A 22,392-nucleotide genomic window follows, 5' to 3' on the forward strand; every position below is an offset into this window, starting at 1 on the left:
CGCCATTCGGATGCTTCCCCCAGACACCAGTTTCTCAGAACTCCGTACGTGGAAACTAGCGCTACAACATGTCCTTGGTTCTTGCCACCCACCTGGCCTTAATTTACTTTAATTTCTTCCATCTCAGCATTGCTTCTAAGTAACTACTCCTTTATTCACTCTGTTTAGTTTCTATAGCTTTCATTTTCAGAACCATCTATTTTTCACCTTTCCTCTCCCATCTCTACTACATATAATGCACTTAGCTTTTCATTCGTATTAACTCATTCATGATCCTTTAGCAGTAATCTCTGCCTTGCATATTAACCTGTCTTCCACCTTAAGCTCTCAGGTTTTCAAATCTCATCCAGTGCAGTCCCCAACAACCAGGCTTTCCTTCTTATCCCGTCCAGTACATCTCCCCTGACCCGGGGTTCTGGGTGACCTTTCCAAACTCTGCCCCTTTTCCTAAACCTCTCCAGTCCTTTTCCTTCACCCCTTTTCCTTACCCTTCTCCCAAAAGGTTTCATACTAAAGCCTTTTTTTATATGTGTGTTCTCCTGCTGCCACTTAGTAAGTAGTACTTTACCACTAATCTTAATTTTTTATTAAAATAAATGAAATTTCTGTAATTGTCCACTAAAATTCTAATGTAAACATGTGGTAACACACAATTTTAAATTTTAAAAATGTGTTTTCTAAGGCAAAAGGAAAGAAAGGGGAAGTAGCCACTGTCGAAAATATGAGAAATCTGAAATTGTCAACTATGCCAAGTGATGTCCTAGATCATCATCAGATAATCATGTGATACAGTGGTGGATAATGCACTTTGGAATGTGACTCATTTATACAGCATCTCACCTGAAATCATCCACCAATGTAATACAATACAAAGCAAAAGCAAAAGATGATTTATTGGCAGTAAGCGGGTACCTTCTATGTAGTGATGTGTACTTTGAAATTGAAGGATTATCGAAAGGAACACATGAACACAGCCCATGGTACAACAGTCATCTGCAAATAGTGCCAGCAGACAAAAGCACTCACTTAGCAGTTCTCCACCACCGAGCCAACACCTGAGATAACATTCAACAGCCAACCACTCCAATATGGGAGAGACGAACATTACCTTGTCCAGCACTCCCATTTCGTGTTTATGTGCTGTCGGTTTCTCTTACAGCCATAATTCAGTGTTTTAGCCGGCTAATGTCATGATATATAGCAATTTCACAATATTTAAATCAAATTTACAAAGGTTGGCCACTCTTATAAATTATTCCTTTCTGCAGATAACACAAAATGTTTAACGCTCCACTACAGTTGTCTATGTTTATGCTCAGCTTTGGCAAACTAGACAATTACAGATACACTGTAATTTTAATTATTTACATTTTACATCATTCTGATTGAACTGTAGGTGTCTTATTAATTATATACCTTATGCTGCTGCTACTGCAATCTTCAAAGACAGTAGTATCAATTAATAACAACTGTGTTACTGAAAAATGTATGTTCAAGCTGAACTGAAGACACTTAACATTAATGGATGATCCTCCAAAAGACAAAATTTATAATTATACTGGCTTAATATTCATGATGAAAACATCACCTGCATGAAAATCATAATTAAGTTCATTCTGTCCATTTCTCATGGTTTGTCCTCATAAAATATTCTACATTTCATGGAAATAAAAAATTGAAGTATTATCTTCTGTATGCACTTACATTGCTAAAGATGCATTAAAAATACACTACTTCCTACCTTTGTAAAATTTCAATTTGATGTTTGTAAGTTTCAATATTTGGAATGGAACTTCCATCGTATGAATGAGACTGCACATCAGCCAGTTTCTTCTTATACATGTCAACTTCTTCCAGTGCCTTTCTAAGATCAATTTTTGTTTGTGTAAGTTGTGCCTCCAGTTCACTTATTCTTGATTCAAACACTATGCTAGGTCCTTCCAGACGCTTCTTCTTAGCTAGCTGCATTTTTTTCTTTTCCTTCTGAAAGGCAAATGAAGTGTTATAAAACCCTCTTTTACTCTCTTAGGGCTAGTAATATAAAAATTATATAAATATAATAGGTGTCAACACAAGATGTAACAGAAACACATAAAAGGCAATGCATGATGACCCTCTCATTTCCTGTGGGTTCAAATTCTCACCATCAGTGTCACTAGGGATGCAACAAAAGTTAAGGCTGATAACAATTTGTGAAGAACTGAACATTTGCTATAGTTCTTTAAGCCACAGCAATGTGTGTCCTATGGAGTCTACAATGTTGTTTTCACAAATTTATGTTGTAGAAGCGAGGCCATGAGACACCTTTTACAGGTCATGCAACTAATCTCCCATCAGAATTCAGTATTTAATTTATGAGTAAAGGGGATCACTCACTAAACAGCAGAAGTATTCAGTCATCGGCAGGCACACACAATGCTGAATGAAAACTTTGATAGGTTTTGGAAGAAGTATCTTGATGAGCTAAAGAGTGCAAGTGCGACCCCTGACCCTCCACCCCCCCCCCCCCCCCCCTCTCACGTGCACACTCTACCTATGCGCCTACGTTGTGCCAGCTGGACACATAATGCTACAAGGTGTACAACTTTGCTTCTGCCATTTTTCCCCAACATTTGAAACTTTAATGAAACAAATTGGTTACACATGTATCATTCAAAGTATTTTCCATCAATGGCCACTACTTTCTCCCTTCTTTCGGGCAGTGCACGAATCCCGTGTCGAAAAAATTGTTCATCTTTTGAAGCGATCCATGAATCGATCCAATTTGTGACTTCTTCATGGTCAGCCAGGCCATGTGCCATTGATCTAAACAGGTGATGGTCAGAGGGAGAAATGTCTGGAGAATATGGCTGATGGGGTAGGACTTCCCATTTTAATGTTTCCAATTACGTTTTGACCTCTTTTGCAATGTGGGGTCGAGCACTGTCGTGCTGCAAAATCACTTTATCGTGCCTCTCGCTGTATAGCGGCCGTTTGTCTTTTAATGCTGTTCTGAAACACATTAATTGCATTTTATAATGAGCACCTGTGATTGTTTCACTTGGTTTTAACATCTCATAGTACATGACACCGAGCTGGTCCCACCAAATGCAGAGCATGATCTTGGAGCCGTGAATATTCGGTTTGGTCATCGACATGGAAGCATGGCCAGGATATCCCCATGATTTTTTGCATTTACAGTTATCGTAATGAACCCATTTTTCATTCCCGGTCACAATGCAATGCAGAAATCCCTTCTGTTTTTGCCATTGAAGCAACTGTTCAGAAACACACAAACACCGTTCAACATCTCTCGGATTCAGCTCACACAGGACCCAAGTTCCTTCTTTCTGAATCATGCTCATTGCCTTGAGACATTTTGAAATGTCTTGCTGTGTCACTCCCACTAATCGTGCCAATTCTTCTTGAGTTTGATGCGAGTCTTCACTCAGCAATGCCTCCAATTCTGCATCTTCGAAAACATTCTCTCTTCCACCATTAATCCGGTCTACAACGTTAAACTCACCGTTCTTGAAGTATTGAAACCACTCACAATACGTTCTTTTACGAATAGCGTCCTTACCATTATGTATTTGGGAGCATTTGATGAGTCTAAGCCACCATTTTCTTCATATTAAAACAAAACAGTAACACCTCCCGCAAAAGACGAGAATTAGGCTCGTAAACTGACATTTTCAATCAAAAACAACTTTATAATGATGACACAGTTCGACTAATGTTTGAATGAGTTTATGTTGACCGAGGTCCAAGCTAACTGCCTGAAGTCTGTGAACTGTTTCTTTCGACCGCTACTTACCATTGTCGCCACCTATCAGCAAACGGCAGAAGCAAAGTTGTACACCTTGTAGGATTAAAATTTGGTAGGTGGAATGGGGTGGGGTAGGGAGTGGGGGATTGGGTCAAGTGAGGTGGATACAGGGAAAAAGAGGCAGGAACAAGGATGAAAGGTTGGAGACACATAGCTAGTGGCTCAGAGGTATGAAGGTATGCAGGATAGGAATGTGGGAGGGAAGGGTGAAAGGTGCAGGGGTAGGCATGTGACACGCAGTACAAGAGCAGGTGAGTTGTAGCGTATGAAGAAGGTGACACGGAGTCATGGATTGGAAGGGGGTGAAAGGACAGAGGAAAGGGAAACTGTTTGGTAGCATGTAGGAGAGTGGGTCAGTAGATCAAGGCCAGTCAAAATTGTTTAAATCCTATTCCATCTTGGAGCAACAGTACCCATCACCACCTATCCTGCTAAACACAACGAACCCCCTCATCAACCTCTCATAGCATCTTGATCCTGCCTTGCTGACATTCCCAATTTACCACAGCCTCCAAACACTCCACAAAATGCAGAACTCAAACAACCCCAGACAGTGTTGTTAACCTTCTCGGCAAAAACCTCAATTATACAGAAGTTTCAGTCCTATCCAAATGCCTCATCTTCAGCCCCATAACCAATTTTACCCATGATGGATTCACCGAATACTTATTCTCCTACAGTGTAAACATTTCTTTACTAACAATCTCTCCAACCAAAGCCAACCTAAACCCAAGACTGAACCTTGCCTTCTGCTACCCAGTCACCTTCCAGGAATTCTTTACCTCACCACCCTTTTCCAGGTCCCTTCCCCAAAACATAAGCCTCTCAACATAAGATAGGACAACCATTCACAACCTCAGAACAGAACCTGACATAACCATCCTTTCTGCAGACAGACAGTAACTACCTGACATTAGGCTTCTGGCAACTGTCTGAGTTCTCCACCTGTAAGTTCTGCCAGAGTCGTCCTATCCCAGAAGTGCAACACAACCTCCAGGCCCTACTGAAGTCATTAGGCTCATCCCAAAGCCTCTCCCTTGAGTCCATCTCACTCCTTACCCTAATAACCACCCACACACCTATCTTCAACATGCTTACCAAAATCCACAAATCAAACAAACCTGGACGCTATGTTGCAGCGGATTGCTATGATCCTAGTGAAAAAAAATCTCCATTCTTGCTGACTGACACCTCCACGATATTACCCAAATTGCCTCTCATATCAAAGATGCAAACCCCTTCCTTCACCAACTCTCGACCACTGACACACCATTACCACCTGGACCCTTACCTGTCACTGATGATGCCGCTTCAATACACACCAACATCCCTCACCCCATGGTCTTGCCACAATCAAACATTACCTATCCCAATATCCTTCAGACTCCAGACCCACTACCTTATTCCTGACACACCTTACCAACTATACCCTCATACACTACTACTTCTCCTTTGAGGGGAAGATATGTAAACAAGCACATGGCACAATCATGTGAACACACATGGCACCGTCCTGTGCCAACATGTTTATAGGCCATCTAGAGGAAATCTTCCTAATCTCCCTTGACTCCTTGTCTGGTTGTCGATGATATCGTCACAATCTGTACCCAGAATGAAGACAGTCCTGGAATAAATGATGACTAACTGAAAACCCTCAGCTGCCGACAGGTGTTGTTGATATACCTCGATGTGGACAGTTGAAAATGTGTGCCCCGACCGGGACTCGAACCCGGGATCTCCTGCTTACATGGCAGACGCTCTATCCACCTGAGCCACCGAGGACACAGATGAATAGCGTGACTGCAGGGACTTACCCCTTGCACGCTTCCCGTGAGACTCACACTCCCAACTGTCCACAATTCTACATATGTAATGTGCATTACAGACATTTGCCCATCCACTCATTACTCGCGCAAGCTTTGGCGATTCCCGTAAGAGTTTGGGCAACCTGTGCGCATTTGCACAGATGAAGGTCAATGGTTGGGTAGCCTTTTAACTATATATGAAGATAGTGACTGTTCTCGAAAGAACAGAATACTGTTGATGACCGTGCAGCTTTTCCCTGGAATAAATGATGACTAACTGAAAACCCTCAGCTGCCGACAGGTGTTGTTGATATACCTCGATGTGGACAGTGCAAGGGATAAGTCTCTGCAGTCGCGCTATTCATCTGCGTCCTCGGTGGCTCAGATGGATAGAGCATCTGCCATGTAAGCAGGAGATCCCGGGATCGAGTCCCAGTCGGGGCACACATTTTCAACTGTCCACATCGAAGTATATCAACAACACCTGTCGGCAGCTGAGGGTTTTCAGTTAGTCATCATTTATTCCAGGGAAAAGCTGCACGGTCACCAACAGTATTCTGTTCTTTCGGGAACAGTCACTATCTTCATAAGAAGACAGTCCTCATTCCTCCATAACCTCAACACTTTCTCTCCCATCTGCTTCACATGGTCCTGCTCACCTCAAAGTGCCACATTCCTGGATGTTGAACTCCATTTCTCTGATGGCTCCCTCCACACTTCTGTCCATATTAAATCCACAAATTACCAACAGTACCTGCATTTTGACAGCTGTCATCCCTTCCCCATCAAAAAACACCCCCATAGAGCCTGGCCACAAATGTAAGACATATCTGCAATGATAATAATTACTCTGCCCAATATGCTCAAGGTCTCACAAAGGACTTACCAGATAGACACTACCCCAGAAATCTTGTCCACAAACAGATTTCTCATGCCATAACCTCACACACTCATAATGCTCCCACCACTGCCAAGAATCAACTGAAAAGGTGCAGCAATCCCCCTCCCCTCCCACCCTTTCTCGTAACCCAGTATCACCCCAGACTGGAACAACAGAACCATATCTCATACCTTTGCTAGGGCTTTGATTATCTATCATCATGTGTGTAAAAAAGAGTTATCTTAACCAATACCCTTCCCACCCCTCCTAAAGTGGCATACTGTCACATATGTTTTTCCCACTCCCAATCTCTTGCCACAGGGGTCACACACCTGCGGAAGACCCAGGTGAAATATGTCCCCAATTCAGCCAGCCAGCACATCTTACCCCAGTCCTGTCACAGGCTCATCTTATATTCTATCAGAGGCCTGGCCTCAGTCTCTGCTAACCCACTGTCCCTACACCCTTCCTAACAATTTCCCCTTCCTATCATCCCCCTTCCTATCCATGCCTCCACATCATCTTCTTTGTGTACCATACCCCACCAGCTCCGGCGCCTGTGTGTCATATGCCTAGCCCGTATACCTGCCACCCCTCCCTCCTGCATTTCTATCCCGCACACTTGCTGCCTCCCTCCAAGACACTAGCTACCCATCCCCAATCCCTTCTCTAGGTTCCTGCCACGATCTTCCTCTGACCACTCAATCCAATAAAAACCCCACCCAGTCTGCCTACTGAAAAGCAATCCCAGCATTGCAATGCTTCTGCTGCTTGGTGAGTGGTCTCCTTTACTCCTAAATTACTTAGCTTCAGCCAGAACTTTCCTTAGAAAATTCAGTATTTGTTTGACATATGTGTACTTGTAGTTATCACAAAGAACTAAAGGGTCTGATGCTCATTTCCATGTAATCATGCTACTTCTTGTAATATTCTGTAATTGTTAGAGTAGATATGATACATTTATGAGATTATAATTAATATATTTTTCTGCCAATGTTTTTTAGTGGTACTGTGTCCTACAAACTAGCACAGTAACAAGTGTACAATATGAATAATCCCTATCACTTAAATGAAGTTTGTCGTCTTTTTTTTTAGGCAAAATTAAAGATGACATTGATTCTATTCTGAGTGATGAAAATGAGTGGTACAATATGGGCTGCCACATGTTCTGCTCATATGGCAATAGCTCCTTTCACAAATGTCGGAACAGTTATTCAATGTTTCAGTGAAGGAGCGCATCATGGAATACATTAATCTTTTCTCAGAACTAAATCAGCATGCAAAAACTCAGCGAATAAGATGTTCCTGCTTTACTAAAATGACAGTGCTCGATGCTCCAATCAGAATTTTGTAACTGGCTGGATGACTTAAAGCGCACAACCACAACACCTTAGATTTTAGTTATCATCAATGTGCAGATGGTGGTGAGCAAGAAGTGCTGCTTGTTTCTACTGTCTTGTTTACAGTTTGACAGCAAGTTATATGAGAGAGATCTCTCTGCCAAATTTGCGTACTTCTCCCAAATTTTATCAGTAATTGTCAAAAGAGAATAAATACATACATTTAATTCATTAATATGAGCTTTATCGTAATTACTGAACCTCAAAAATCTAAAAAACATACTTCTATGCAATACAATTCATGAAAAACCTCTTGGATGCCAGGAAAGATATTTGAATTGAAAACAAATGTAGTAAGACCAAGTGTGACACCTTGGATAGTTACATAAACAAGCCAAAAAGAACATGTTTAAAAGATCTGTTGAATGATTTAGCTGCTGAATTGTTAAAATATATTTAGTTGCTTATGTTAGTTAATTTAACATTGTTGATTAATAAGTAATATTGATTGTATTTATCAGAATGAAAATGTCTTATTTGGAACCAGAAAATTAACTGGAAAAAAGTACTCCATGAAATTCTTCGGGGTTGAAGACAGCATTTTGTTATAAAATGATGCACCAATGTTTGGGCCACTACTGCAAGTAACCTCATGAGTAACAGAAATGCAACAACTCACAATGTGGGCCAATAAATTTCTGTCTTAAAATAAAATCAATAAAGAACATCAGCTCCCTTCCTACTGCTCCCACTGTCCAATCATATGACAAGTTTTACTTACTCTTTTTCTAAGAAATAATAAGGGCAGGAGTGAAGAAATTATACCTGGGTTAAGGCTGCATTGTTATTACCTCGGATGTGTTACATAGCTTGATACAGGTTACTTGAAATCACCGCTGAAATGTTGGTCAATCATTTTACAACATGATGAACCCTAAAACCTAGAAAAATGCTATGGAAAATGAGGTTTGGAGTTTGTTACTTTGTGGTAGTTATGCAGAAGAAGCCATCTACAGCTAACAAAGTGTCTTGCTAGCTTACAGTGGAACCAAACTGCACATAATACTGGCAATTAATTCCAAGTACTTTCATTTGAGTACAAATAACATGGTTGCCACTGGATGAACTTTATAAACAACAAATTTTTGCATACACCTTTCAGCCTGAAGTCAAGTGCAGTATGCACCATTCACAGCGCTGCATTATGATGGAACAGGGAGTAAGCAAGACCAACGTGAGACTTAATCTGCAAAGAATTCAATGATGAGATTTATGTTATTTGTGCATTAATGCATCATTTTACTGATGTCATGTGATTTCTTCCAGAAATCAGTGCAGCAGTTTGCAGCTTGTAATGGTTAGGAGCTTGTGGCACATTGTATATATCGTGCAGCCAGTAGACCCCAAACTGCCACTGTTGGATGTTGCAAACGGCAAGAAAGAGGGTTAAAAGCCCTGGTCCCTGAAAAAAATAGACCAAAAAGCGTCATGGCACAACCAATCGATTGTACAGGAGGTGGACAAAAATATCGAAACACCAAAAACATGGTGTTGGAAACCATTTGGCATTCAAACAGCTTACAGTCAGTTAAGAATCAGTAAAAATACGTGTCGTATGGTTTTCTAGGGAATCTTATACCATACTTCCAGTAAAATACTGGGACGTTTGGGTAAGGATGATGGAGGCAGATAGTGATCATGCATCCTTCTTTCCAAAGTAGACCACAACAGCTCAATATTATTCAGATCTCATGACTGCGGTGGCCAGGGGAGATGAGGTAATTCATCGTTGTACTCACAAAACCAGTTGCAGATGATGTCAGCTGTGTGTATGGGGCCCTGCAACACAGCATCATCACTGGGAAACAAACGTTGTACCATGGGATAGACCTGATCAACTAAAATTGTCACACAATCTTAGGCAGTAACATGATGTTTCAGAATAACCATGGGGCCCATGGAATACCATGATACAGCTGCCCAGAGCATCACCAGACCCTTGCCACGTTTCACTCTTGGGATGTAAACATGGCTACACGTTGAAAACAGTGTGAAACAAGACTCATCTGACAAAATGACTTTCTTCAACTGCTCCATAGTCCAGGTTTTATGGCTTTGGCACCAAGTTTTCCTGCATTTGCATTACTGATGTGTGGTTTTGGAATGCCAGCTCACCCTGCAATTCCCAACTTACAGAACTCCCTTAATGTTATTTTGGCACTGACAGGGTTCACGAGTGTGACATTCAATTTTGCAGCTGCAGTCAACTCATCTTATTTTTCATCACAATCCTTTTCCATAACCTCCTGTCTCAATCACTCGATACACACTTTCATCCATGTTGTGACTTAACACATGATGTTTTCCTGCTTTCCAGGTGTTTCGTTTAAATCTTCAGTATTGTCCCTCCTGAAACACTCAACACTTCAGCTGCCTTGGTTACAGAGGCATCCAGCACACGAGCACCAACAATTTGTCCACATTTTGAATTCACTTAGTTCTGACATAATGCACTGACAACTACACAGAATATTCTCAACAATTTTTTTTTTCATCTTCTTTAGGGCCAGCAGCATATTATATGTCTGATAACAACATGATTGTTACAGTAGATACACCAAATAGCTGCTTATAATGAGTAATCTTTATTTGCATAATTTACGGGAGACTGTTTCGGCTTAATAGCCACTTTCAAGTACGTCTAGATTGATGTGACATCCATATTGCGTCGTTAGTGGACTGTTTTGTAACTGTCACTGCTTTAATAAGATCATAAATGTTGTTGTCAAGATGTTGAAATTAATTGTTAGATACGATGTGACAGCAGTTTAACAGTTCCACTATTGCAAACATGTAGCATTGTTAATATTGGAACTGTCAAACTACTGTCATGTTGTAACTAACATTTAATTTCGACATCTTGAAAACAACATTTACGATCTTATTAAAGCAGTGACAGTTACAAAACAGTCCACTAACAAAGCAATATGGACGTCCATCAACTAGACGTACTTGAAAATGGCGATTAAGCCAAAACAGTTTATCATAAATGTAAATAAAGATTACTCATTATAAACAGCTGTTTGGTGTATCTACTGTAACACAGAATACTGTTCTGATGACTGACATTTGCAACATATTGAGGACATTGCACAGATGCTGTTTGTGGTCAAATACAACAGTGCAACCTGCAGGCTTTGTTAGCATCTGCATTTACGTTCAGGCACACATGTCTTGTAGTGTTTCCATATTTTTGTCCTGTAGTTATGAATGAATTCCCTAGTTAGGTTCAGTGAAAAGTACAAGTATTCTGTCTGTGCTTCAGATTTTAACATTACCCTGTTAAGCCCTCAGGAGGACACACACTGTCTCCATTACAGTAATAAATGCCTACATCACACACATAACAGTCCAAACAAAATCAAGCAGCATTTCTCACACGGCTACAATAACTCGATGAATGTTTAAAAATGAAGAAGAGTAGTTAAAGTAGCAACAGAAAAAGGGAAGATAGTGTTATTTTTGTGTGTTGCAGATGCAGTAGCATATGTACAAAATTTAACATCATCAGAGATAAAGCATTCATTTAACTACATACGGATGGTGGAGAAACAGTATGGTACACTATTCATATTTGTAATGAAATATGTTACTTTATTTTTACCTGGTAAAACTTAATAATTTATCACAATATGTAAATTGAAACTAAGTCACACTCAGTAAAAATGTGGGACATCAGATACTAATAGAAATAACAGTCATTTGACATACACTGCTGGCTCCTCCAGATTTTTTCAACATTTCAGTCTTAACTGCAAACATCCAATTTTTTCCTACATGTTTACTACTCTCCCCCCTTTGATTATGTTTTTCTCTTTCATTTTTATTATCTCTCGGAATACAAGACAGAACTTCCATGGTCCATCTACTATTCATGCACCTAGTTACATGTTCCACTCACTTCCATTTCATTTCTACTGCAGTCATAATTACATAATCTGTATATTTTCACTGCTAAATAAGCAACCCTGAGTTTTTAACAACTTCTGCACTGTACGTTCATGCCCCATTTTTACAAGTTAAAACCAGTAACACACAAAAATTGTGAAGTTTTCTTTAGACACACACCGGACCATCCGTCTTGAAACTATATAGTTTACTAAAAGTACTTCAGGTAATTTTACCTCTTCTGTTTCCTTCCTGCACAGCTTTCCCAGTGGCTGTTTTCTACTACACTAAATATCTAGTTCTCTGACTTCATTGTTAATTTTCTGTGTTCATAGCATATTACTTTAGTCTTATTTGAACTAATTTTCAGGACTACTTTAAAACTGCTGCTGTTGTAGTTTATCTGCAATAGAGACAAACGATACAATCTTACTATCAAGGTGGGGGTGGTTTAGATAAGTTTGAATAACACACGTTCCCTACTTTTTCAGAGTCTAAAGATTTGAAAACTTCCTCTTGGACTGCTGAGAACAGTGATATGAAATCCTCTTGTCCGATATCTTTAAAATTTTTTGCTATCTTGATGAAGTATAAAGGATACATACATTCTTAAATATACTGACATGGTTTGAATCAATTTTACACTTCTTAAAGACTGGAGTGTAGATATTGTTGAAACTGAACCAAAATCTACAGTAGTAGCCAATATTCCATTCTATAATCTCCTATACGATTTGCAAAAATTATCCATTGTGCTCCGTTAACTTCCAAAGCCTGCGTGTTCCTTTGCCGGATTAAAATATAATGGGGGTGTTTTTCTTTCCCTATGTGACTGGACTGACTACTACACCCCCCCCCCCCCCCCCCCCCCGTGCCCCCCACCTCTTCCTTCTTCTTTTATTTAAATATCTTGAGTATTCCAGGGAGAATGCGATATATCTACTTAAGTCTCATTTGTCTCTTTTATTGTGACATAGAATAATTACAGCATTGTTCTATCCTTGAAGAATTGTCTTCCTCCACAGACATTCTATAAACAGTTTTGCAAGTTCTTTTAGTAATAATCTGCCTTCAACTTTAAGCATTCTTGGTGAAAAATACTCATCTTCAGGTGCCTTCCTTTTCTTCATAAGTTTGATGACTTTGTACAACTTACCTGGGATAGCTTCTGGCACATCATTATTTCAATTATTAACTTTCTGTGGTTCTGATCCCTCTCTTACAATATATGAATGTTTAAGGGAATCTTGGAATGCTTGTACGATTTGCTCCCAATTGTAAGTTACTTGCCATCTGACATAACAGATGAAAGGTGGTGATTAACAAGACAAGTTTCTGTTTTGTTTTCTTGTCACTGTTATTGTTTTCCATTGTTTCTCTTACAAAATTGCTCACTGTAGCTTCTCAGAAGACCTTTCTGAACAGTTTTAATACTGTAATGGAAAATTCTTTGAAAGAACATAACTAATGGAAAGAGTAAAAGGAACAACCCACTGTATAGCTGAGACGTTGAGCGTCGATAGGCACATAAACAAGACAGAGGATATTGTTAAGATTTCTGAAAAATCCATCTTCAGAGCTACCAGTATATATATCCACCTGCATATACTCATTTATAAAAACACATGCCCCTAATCCTCGGATCACTACTACATATACGAACTGCCAAGGAGCAACACCCCTTCATCACTCAGTATCACCCCAGACAGGAATAATTAATCCATAGCCTTCAGCAGGGTTTGACTACCTATCATGGTCAGGAACATCCTACCTACAAGCCTTCCCACATCTCCCAAAGTAGTATTACACCACCCACCCAATCTATGAAACATCCCAGTCCATCATTATGCAACATCTACGCCTAGCTCTTTGACCTGTCTAATGCATTCACCCAGCACATCCTGCTTCAGTCCCATTACAGGCATATCTTATGCCATCAGAGGCAGGGCCACCTATGAAATCAGTCATATCATAAACCAACTCTACAGCAATTAATGAATGGCCACAGCCAAACTGTGGCCAAGAGTAGAATGGATCACCCTGTGGCAAAACATAATACAATTCATGTCATCTGGAACCTTCCCCCCCCCCCCATCCCCCCCCCCCCCCCCCAACCACCACCACCACCAAACACCAGCACTTTGAGTTACATGGATGGAAATTATTCTTGCAATACACCCTTCAATTCTGTAATCCTTCTGACCTTCAATTTCCAACAGTCCTTGTCCCACACCCACCTCTACTTTAGCCTCATGACCCTAACTTCTCCCAACCTGAATTCTCACATCCTCCTACCTGCAATCTCCCTCTTTCTACGTCCTTCCCCCACTCTCAGTCCAGTTCTCCATGTCATTAGTTGTTGCCCGTAACTCCCCTAGTCTACGATATGACCAGAGTGAGCTCACCAGTGCCACATACCTATCCCATGCGACTGGTGCCTCTCCCTCCCAGACATCAGCCACCATTCCCCAAAACTCTCTTCTCTTCCCCAATTACAGTCCCCCCCTGCTCTCCATCCCCACCTGACACATCCATCAGCCCAGTTGAGTGGCAGTACTAGTACCATGTAGCCCACCAGCACAACATAGCCATTTGTGTGTGTATGTAGGTGTTCAGGTACATATTCTATCAGCTCAGAGGAAAAATTCACCCGAAAGCACTACAACATTCTCAGTGTTGTTTATGCGACAAACGGTGACTCAATGCCTTAACTATATGCTGAGTTGTTACCTTTACTATTTCCATTATCTCTTGAATTGCTTCACCAATTCACTCATGTTCCTACTATCATTTACACTATCGAGTTTTCTTGTTACATACAAGAGTTTATTTTACTTTCTTTCTAGCTGCAAAATCTTTTCCATCTGCCTAAGTATATCTGTTAATAATTGCTCCTTTCATCTCTATCTATACAGGGTGTCCCAGCAGGAATGGTCAATATTTGGGGCTGTGACATGAATGGTCACTGGTATCAGAAAGAGTCTAGTATTTGTGGACTCTAAACTGCTTATCTTAAGAGAGCACTTGAACAATAGAAGAGATGCATTTCACAACAGTGAAGATGGACAAATATGCATAGATGAACATTAGAGTCTGTGTTCAGTGGACAATTATTTCTTGTTTTGGTCCCTACTACCACCTCTCAAAAGATGGAAAGCAAAGAGCTTGCAATGAAGAGATTTGTTTCACAGTACTGAAAATGAATAGGTGCTCATACCACTTAAAGTATGCATTTTACAGCCCATTTTTAATAGCCTTTTTTGCTTCAAATGATTGTTCCTGTCATATCCCTGAATACTGACTATTACTCTTGGTACACCCTCTATAACAGTCAATGTTCTGAAATAAAGATGCTTCATTTACCTGGTGTACTTCCCTAAAATTAAATAAATTCTAATAATCTACACTGCTAAATTCCAGCCTAATTGAATAAATTCACACAATGTACATTGCTCATTTCCTGCCTGATTTTTACTATGCATCTTGCAAGGCTATGATCAAATTAAATTTCAAAATGGTTCAGGCCTGCCACACCCGGTACAATTTGTTTATTGTTTTCTTACTTCATTTTTACTTCCACTCAGTCCTTTCATAGTCCATTTTCTGTTTGATTTCTTTTGGAAGAAAGCGTTAAGAACAATGTTTGTCCTAACACAAAATAGCAAATAATCATGAACAAATAAAAAGAAATAGAAGACAAGAATATAAATTTATAAAGCTAGCAGAAATGTGAAGAAGAATTAGAAGTTATTCGGAAATGTAAATGACAGAGAAAAAGAAGAGGAGATAAGACTGGCCCATAAGGCAGTACAGAGAATTAAGAGACGAAGTAATAAAATTTTCACCTTTTCATCTGATGTATCAGCATCGTCATCATCTTCATCTTCCCCACTTTCAAAAGATTCAAATACTGATTTCAGCAAACCAGATTTCTCTTTCTCATGTAGTCCTTCATTTTCTGATATCACGTCTTTTACTCTGCCAATCAGGTTTGACAGTTCTTCCTAAGTAGAAACACGAGTGATCATAACATGACTGGTTACTTTTAATAGCAAGTATGTGATTTAATTTCTTTAAGCTACACGTCACATGTTGAAAAAAACCTTTAAGACACATAAATGGATTCCAGTTTTCGGCAGGTGGGCAACAAATACCACTATGGATGTATGTAATGTTAGGTTCCTTACCAGGGAAATATACTATGCCTGTCACAAAAAGCAAAGCATCTAAAAGAGATGGTTGGATGTCAAAGTAACTTGGTACACATCCACACCATCAGCAAATGTGCAAATTAATAGTGTGCTCTGGGTGTTCTGTCAAGTTGTTGTTTCCATTATCTGTAGGATATTTCAACGACCAAATCTGCCATCTTCCTCTGGCAATGCAAGTTTTGCTGTTACGTGTGCTCAGTGCCTGGACTCCAACCAGACTGTGAACTATTGTTGGTCTCACACCACTATTTATAGCCAAGTCTGATTCCTGATGTCCACTATAGTGTTTGATGCTCTTTCGTTTCTGTCAGCTCACACTGATATTCCAGGAAATACAGCATCTAGAGTATTTCCCTCCCTTAATTAAGATAAAAAGTATTATTTGTAATGTTAAAGACTATCTAGGACTCCACAAGATGGGTGTGTATCGCATTCCAGAACAGTTAAGAAGAGATGTACGGATGGTCAATGACACACCCGAACAAAATAATCAAGCAAATCAGCTGTTGATGAGCACTGCCTCAAATATAATCATGAAATGACAAAAGATCAGACCAGTATCATGGTGAAATGCCAATTTTCTGGGACAACAAAATTAAGGATTCTATCAGAATAAAAAAGTCAGAAAACCTTATAAACAGGCACAGAAATTTCAATTTAAGGAGCACCTGGGGTTCGGCATTCGATTTATTAAAATCTCGCCAGCCATCACATTCACCAGAGCTGCAAAAACGGGCACAGCGGTTGTCAGGACCCGAATTCTGCTATAAATTGTGGCGTGAGGCCAACAACAGTTCACAGTCTGTTTGGAGTCCAGGCAGCATGTACACGTACGCAAAACTCACAACACCTGAAGAAGGTGGATGGATCAGTCATTCGAATATTGTGCAGATAATGGAAACATCAATTCGGCAGAAAACCCACAAGCACACTGTTCATCAATCATGCTGAGGAAACCTGAGGGTATACAAATGGTTAGAGTTGCAACTCTCTGTGTCAGGTAGAATGGCTACCAGTGTGCTTTAGTGTTGTTCATGTTTAGTGGTCCTACAGGCCTGGTAGGGTATATAAGCGGAGTGAACAGTATCAGATGTTGAGTGATCACTCTGATGGACATGGCGATACCACGTATTCGCACAAGACAGTGTTATTACCAATAGATACAGTTTGAAATGGGCCTTACTGTGGGTCTCCATTTGGCAGGCTAGTCAAATTATGCAATATCCACATTTGTGGGGAATTTAGATGTGACTGTGGTCCATTACTGAACTTCATGGGAATAAGGGCATGCATACACATCATCAAGGTTCCAGATAACCAAGTCTGACCACCCAAAGGAGGATTGTCATACTGTGCATCAAGCACACTGCAGGCACTTGCCTTCTGAGAACAAGTAATGGACTCCCTGTAACATTCTGTGTCATCTCACATCAATGATTGGAGACTAGCTGTAGCCAGATAGGAAGTTATCATCCTGTGTATAGGCTGCTGCTAACACCACAACACAAATGGCTGCATCTGGATTGGTCCTGTGGTGAGGAAGCGCGGATTACTAATGAGTGCACTCTAATTGCGATCAGCAATGAACTACGGCTCTGCACTACTCCATAAGACCACCTTTGGCAAGTAAGAGGTGACATGTGAAGAGCAACCTTTTTTTATGTTTTGAAGAGGAGCAGCTGTGTTACTCCTGGCATCACAGTGTGGGGAGCCATCAGGTATGACTTCGGATCACGGCTGATAGTGTTCGACGAAACTCTGACAGCACAATGGCACATCACAGACATGTTGCATTCTCATGCATTACCTCTTGTGCAATAGTATCATGATGTCACTTTCCAACAGGTTACTGCTCATCTACATATTGCCCATGTCTGTATGAACTGTCTATGTGATATTGAAGCACTCTCATGGACAGCAAGATCCCCATATCTGGCCCTGATAGAATGTATCTCCGACCAGCTTGGACATAAACTCCATCCCAGTGCCAATATTCAAGATGTCAATGAACAGTCACAGCAGTTGTCGGATAGCTCGTCTCAACAGAGAATACAATTGCTTTACGACATCCTCCCCAACTACATGAGTGCATGCACACAGGCCAGCAGGTGTGCAACATCATATTGATAAGTGGGTTCATAATGTCAAATCCTTTGTAAATTTAAATCAATTTTGTAATCACAAAAATAACTTCACAGTCTCTCAACCCATGAAGTTTCATTTTGTTTCCCAGTCCCCTTCTGGGTGCTTCACTGTTTTCATCTGGCAGTGCATTTTGAAAAAACTGATCAAGAGTAACTGTAGTATAATTTCAGCTGGAACTACATCAATGTATATTTTATACTGGAACAGGATAAAACAGAGACTAAACTTCCATGAAAAACTATTTTGTGTGAAGGACATTAAAATATCTTCCTTACTGATTTGACAATATCATCATCACAATACAAAATTTAAAGTATAAAACTCACCTCATTATCAACTCAAGTAGAGGATTCCTCATCTGGTAAAGCTATGGCTTCTGTGCTGTCATCAAATAAAAACATCAAGCTCTTTGTCTTGAACAAATCATCAAAATTTCTGAAACTGCAATCATTTGTTTGTCTGTAGATGTGCAACACATTCACCAATTTTCTTTCCTATCCCAGTTGGATAATTCCTTCACAATGTGTTGGCATTTTTTTTAATAGGTCCAAATGTGGTAACAGTTAATAAAGAATTGGGGGGGGAGGGGGATATCGTTGATTGATGCATTTCATCCACTTGTCCTTATTGAACACTGAACTAACCCCATCTGTATTCATCCATTTAAATGTGAGCCATAATGCCCCAGTTGGTGTCCACAGTTTCTTCCCCTTTTCTTCATCCTCTTGTGTCAGCATTTGAACATGAAGAGCAGGTCTTTCAAAGGAAAGTCACGTTGCAGCAGAAAGAACAGCATGAGAAACATTTACTAGGCACAAAACAGCACGCTGAAGAGAGACAACTGTGCTTTTCTGGTGGACATTTTAGATGCGTTTGTGATATAGAAAGAAATTCACCCAGATCACGTTTTGATATCTATTTTTTATGAACTTTCAGCTGAGCATCACAAATGTGGTTTAGCTGATGGTTATAGGTTTGAGCTGTGAAATTCCTTAAGTTGCTATGCTATATTCCCCAAATGTACCCCAAGATTAGTTTACCTAATAAAAGCAAAGTGTTTGACAGTTAATTATATCTTGGCACAATAAAACAAGTGGGGTGCAATGGTGCCATGAAATTCGCATTCTATGATGCCTCGAGTTTCCACGATCTAATGCACCACGCATACCAGCAGAGAAACAAGGCAAAATAATACACAACTTTCTCTCCACCATTGATCCTAGGGAAGGAGATGTCATTCAGTAGGGTGTTGAGGTACATAAGAGTTCAGAGAAATGAGGCAGTACATGAAAGCACTGACGACAGCTGCATGGGAATGCATGGGAGTGCTGTGCTTCTACGTGCAGGATTTGTAGGCGATCCCTAAGGTTTGAACTGTTCCGGATCAACTATATCATTTTGCTACCTTGACTGAAGTAAATAATCCGTTTTAACTTATTAGCAGTTGCTGTAGCACAATATCTTCCCTTATGGAATTGTAATTACTTCCCGCAGTAAATTAGCTAAAGAAATATAGTGTAGAACACATAATGTCTCAAAGAGCAATGGAACTAGTGCCCTTTCTATGTGTCTGGGTCATAATCCTAATTTTTATGTCTGGAGAAGATTATGGGCACTCAGCAAGCCATACTCTCCTACCTGTGTCTTATGTTGTTATGGATAAGTATCTCAAGGACTTTAGAATATGGCTGTGAGACAACTACAAGAGAGAGGACTAAGGCTTTCATCAGTTCATACATATTCTCTTCAAGTTTTAAACTCAGCTTACAGAGGTTCGGTGTGGCTGCCCTTTGTCATATGTGAAATTTCAACACAGTATTGTAAATCTTGTTACATTTTACACCAGTAAAAACTACATTAATAATTTTTTCTTGTATCTGTCAGAATCATGTGACTCTTGAGGGGTCGCTTGAATTGTTCATGATGAGCTGTAACTTCAAAGTTTCTTTATTTGTTTAAAGGAATGTACACTACCCAAGTTTCAGGACACTAATTCCATCTTCAGATGCTACTGTAGCAATTAATGAACATTAAACCAGTGCTTTCCAATCTTTCTTACACCATTACCTCTGAGTGCGATAATACATTAGCTAATACTCCCCCCCCCCCTTCCCCACACACATTATCTTTAGTGCCTCACTAAACTATAGAATGAAAGACTTTTATTGGATCACTTTTATTTTTCAAATGGTGAAAGATGAATAATATTTAGTTTGTGTGTATTTGGGAGGGGAGGGGGTTGTTAGCAAGAATAACGAAGGAATTTGTAGTGCATTGCAAATGCTACCCACAACTTCCTCTCACACTAGAAAGCTAACTATTGACAGTGACAGCAGACACTTGCTACAAAACATACATTCCCCGCATTACTCCTCTCCATTTCTGCACCTGCCTGACCAGACTGCAACCCCAATCAACGGAGTTAAAATGTGTGCTCTATACTTACTGTTCATAAATCACTTGATTGCTGCACTCCTTATTTCTGAACTGGCAGAAATTGGAAGACTTCGGGCTGTTATTGCTTTGTGTCTGACCACAGCCACTAATAGTAATAGTAATAGTCCTTATGTAGTAACCACTGTGTCGTGCTGTCAATTAATTCATTAATCTGTTTCGAAGCAAGTAATGAAGCAATTTCTGGACTATTGCAGGTACAATCTACAACTTGGAGAAGACATTTTCTTGATATATTTAGCATTTGTTACACATGTGCCTCACTTTTATCATAAGTGATGTACAAGACAAAGTACAACATATGTACGTAGTGGGTGGACATTAATGTTACTAATTGAGAAAAAGTAGTTATTCATAAGTTATATGATTGATACTATTGAGTCTCACAAAATTGTAAGAATAGTATTGATCTTTTGAAAATAGTTTAGTTTCATGCCTGAAACAGAATCGAATCATTTAGTTTTTAACCCTCACAAATTTCATTTTATCCCTCAGGGTGCAATTCCCCCAGTTGGGAACCACTTAACTAAACAGATTAAATGAACATACGACCATTATGGCTGTAAATCAACCACAGGAAATACCTTCTCTGCATTCAAAACTGTGCATGTCGCATGGAAACATTAACAAATTTAGCCAGTAGTATGAGTGAGCCTGAGCAGATGAGGCATGAAAAATGTGAGGTCAGCTAGTGAGACTCGAGGTAAATGGGGCCTGACCAAAAACCAGCACTAAATCCATAAATATAACTTGATGACCTACTACAAACTGCCATGAATGTGACATGGACTTAATAAAGCCAACATCATGGCGCATCAGAGCATTTGTACGCCAAGTTCCTTTTTGGTTGTTTGTTACAGCATTTTTATCTTGGTGTTGGTTTTCTGAAGTTTATTTAAATTCAAATTATGTAATATATAAATATTTAGAGCCCTACCTAGTCTTTATTTATTGTTACAGTAGCACTTGAAGATGGGATTCATGCCCGAAAATGTGGGTAGTGTACATGCTTTTATCCAAATAAGGAAACTTTGAAATTACAACTGCAGTGGATTTTATTCGTCATGTACTTACAAATATTTTTTTGTTGATTACTGTTTGTTTTTGATCTGTGTGCCTTGTTAATGTCATTCAGCCAGTCGTTCAGCCATACAGAAACCTCAGAGGTGCTTATAAGTAATCCTGTACTTTATTTGTTTACGTTCACAATGGATACATAGTTATATCAAAAGGGAAATTAACTTAAGAAAACTGTTAACATTATGTAGTACTTAGAGACACTATAAGTAGTCCTGGAACTTCACCTGCTGAAAGTCAGTTCTGGCCACCCTTTCGGTCTTTTATAGTTGAGTTATCATGTATTCAACTGCTCCACTGATTTTTCTATGTGGCTTCAACGTAAGCCTGGGTAAGTATGAGGAAATGGTGCACTAGAGATTTCGGAGTAGTGGGAAGTTGATATTGTATTCTTTCCCCATAGTGCCTTACAGATAGTTCCATAGCCAGTACCTAAATTACTTTACACTATCATAGACACCCTTCTCCTAAAGAGTTGTACGGTGGTTCACCTCAGATAGAACAACACGTAGCAATTGGAAGGAACAAAGCCAACTAGCTCGTAGACCAGTCAGACCAGGTTATACTGCATTTTAGAGGCAACATGCTATGGTAAGTGGAATGTACAATGCACCAAACTCCACTCTCATAGTGTTGATGTAATTCTTTACCCATCCGTATATTCAACATTGCAGTCTTAACACACCATTATGCCATTCATGAATAATGTCCAACAGAATGCATT

General features: G+C 39.8%; 1 protein-coding gene and 1 non-coding gene across 8 annotated transcripts in view; both read right to left on the reverse strand.

The window, feature by feature from the left end:
* LOC124594806 (serologically defined colon cancer antigen 8 homolog) overlaps window positions 1–22,392 on the reverse strand; it is a 232,612-nt gene that overhangs the window by 191,846 nt on the left and 18,374 nt on the right. For all 7 annotated transcript variants that reach the window (XR_006978156.1, XM_047133238.1, XM_047133239.1 and 4 more), the window contains exons 4-5: window positions 15,627–15,785; window positions 1,742–1,983 (exon numbers count right to left, since the gene is read on the reverse strand). Coding sequence is in view for 6 of the 7 variants with exons in the window: in XM_047133238.1 (XP_046989194.1) it covers window positions 1,742–1,983; window positions 15,627–15,785 (401 nt within the window). In the remaining variant the exon portion in view is untranslated. The remainder of the gene's footprint in view (window positions 1–1,741; window positions 1,984–15,626; window positions 15,786–22,392) is intronic.
* On the reverse strand, window positions 5,517–5,590 carry Trnat-ugu. The gene has a single exon. It is a non-coding gene; the product is annotated as a tRNA-Thr (tRNA).

The sequence above is a fragment of the Schistocerca americana genome, chromosome 2 (assembly GCF_021461395.2).
Source record: "Schistocerca americana isolate TAMUIC-IGC-003095 chromosome 2, iqSchAmer2.1, whole genome shotgun sequence".
Lineage (NCBI taxonomy): Eukaryota > Metazoa > Arthropoda > Insecta > Orthoptera > Acrididae > Schistocerca > Schistocerca americana.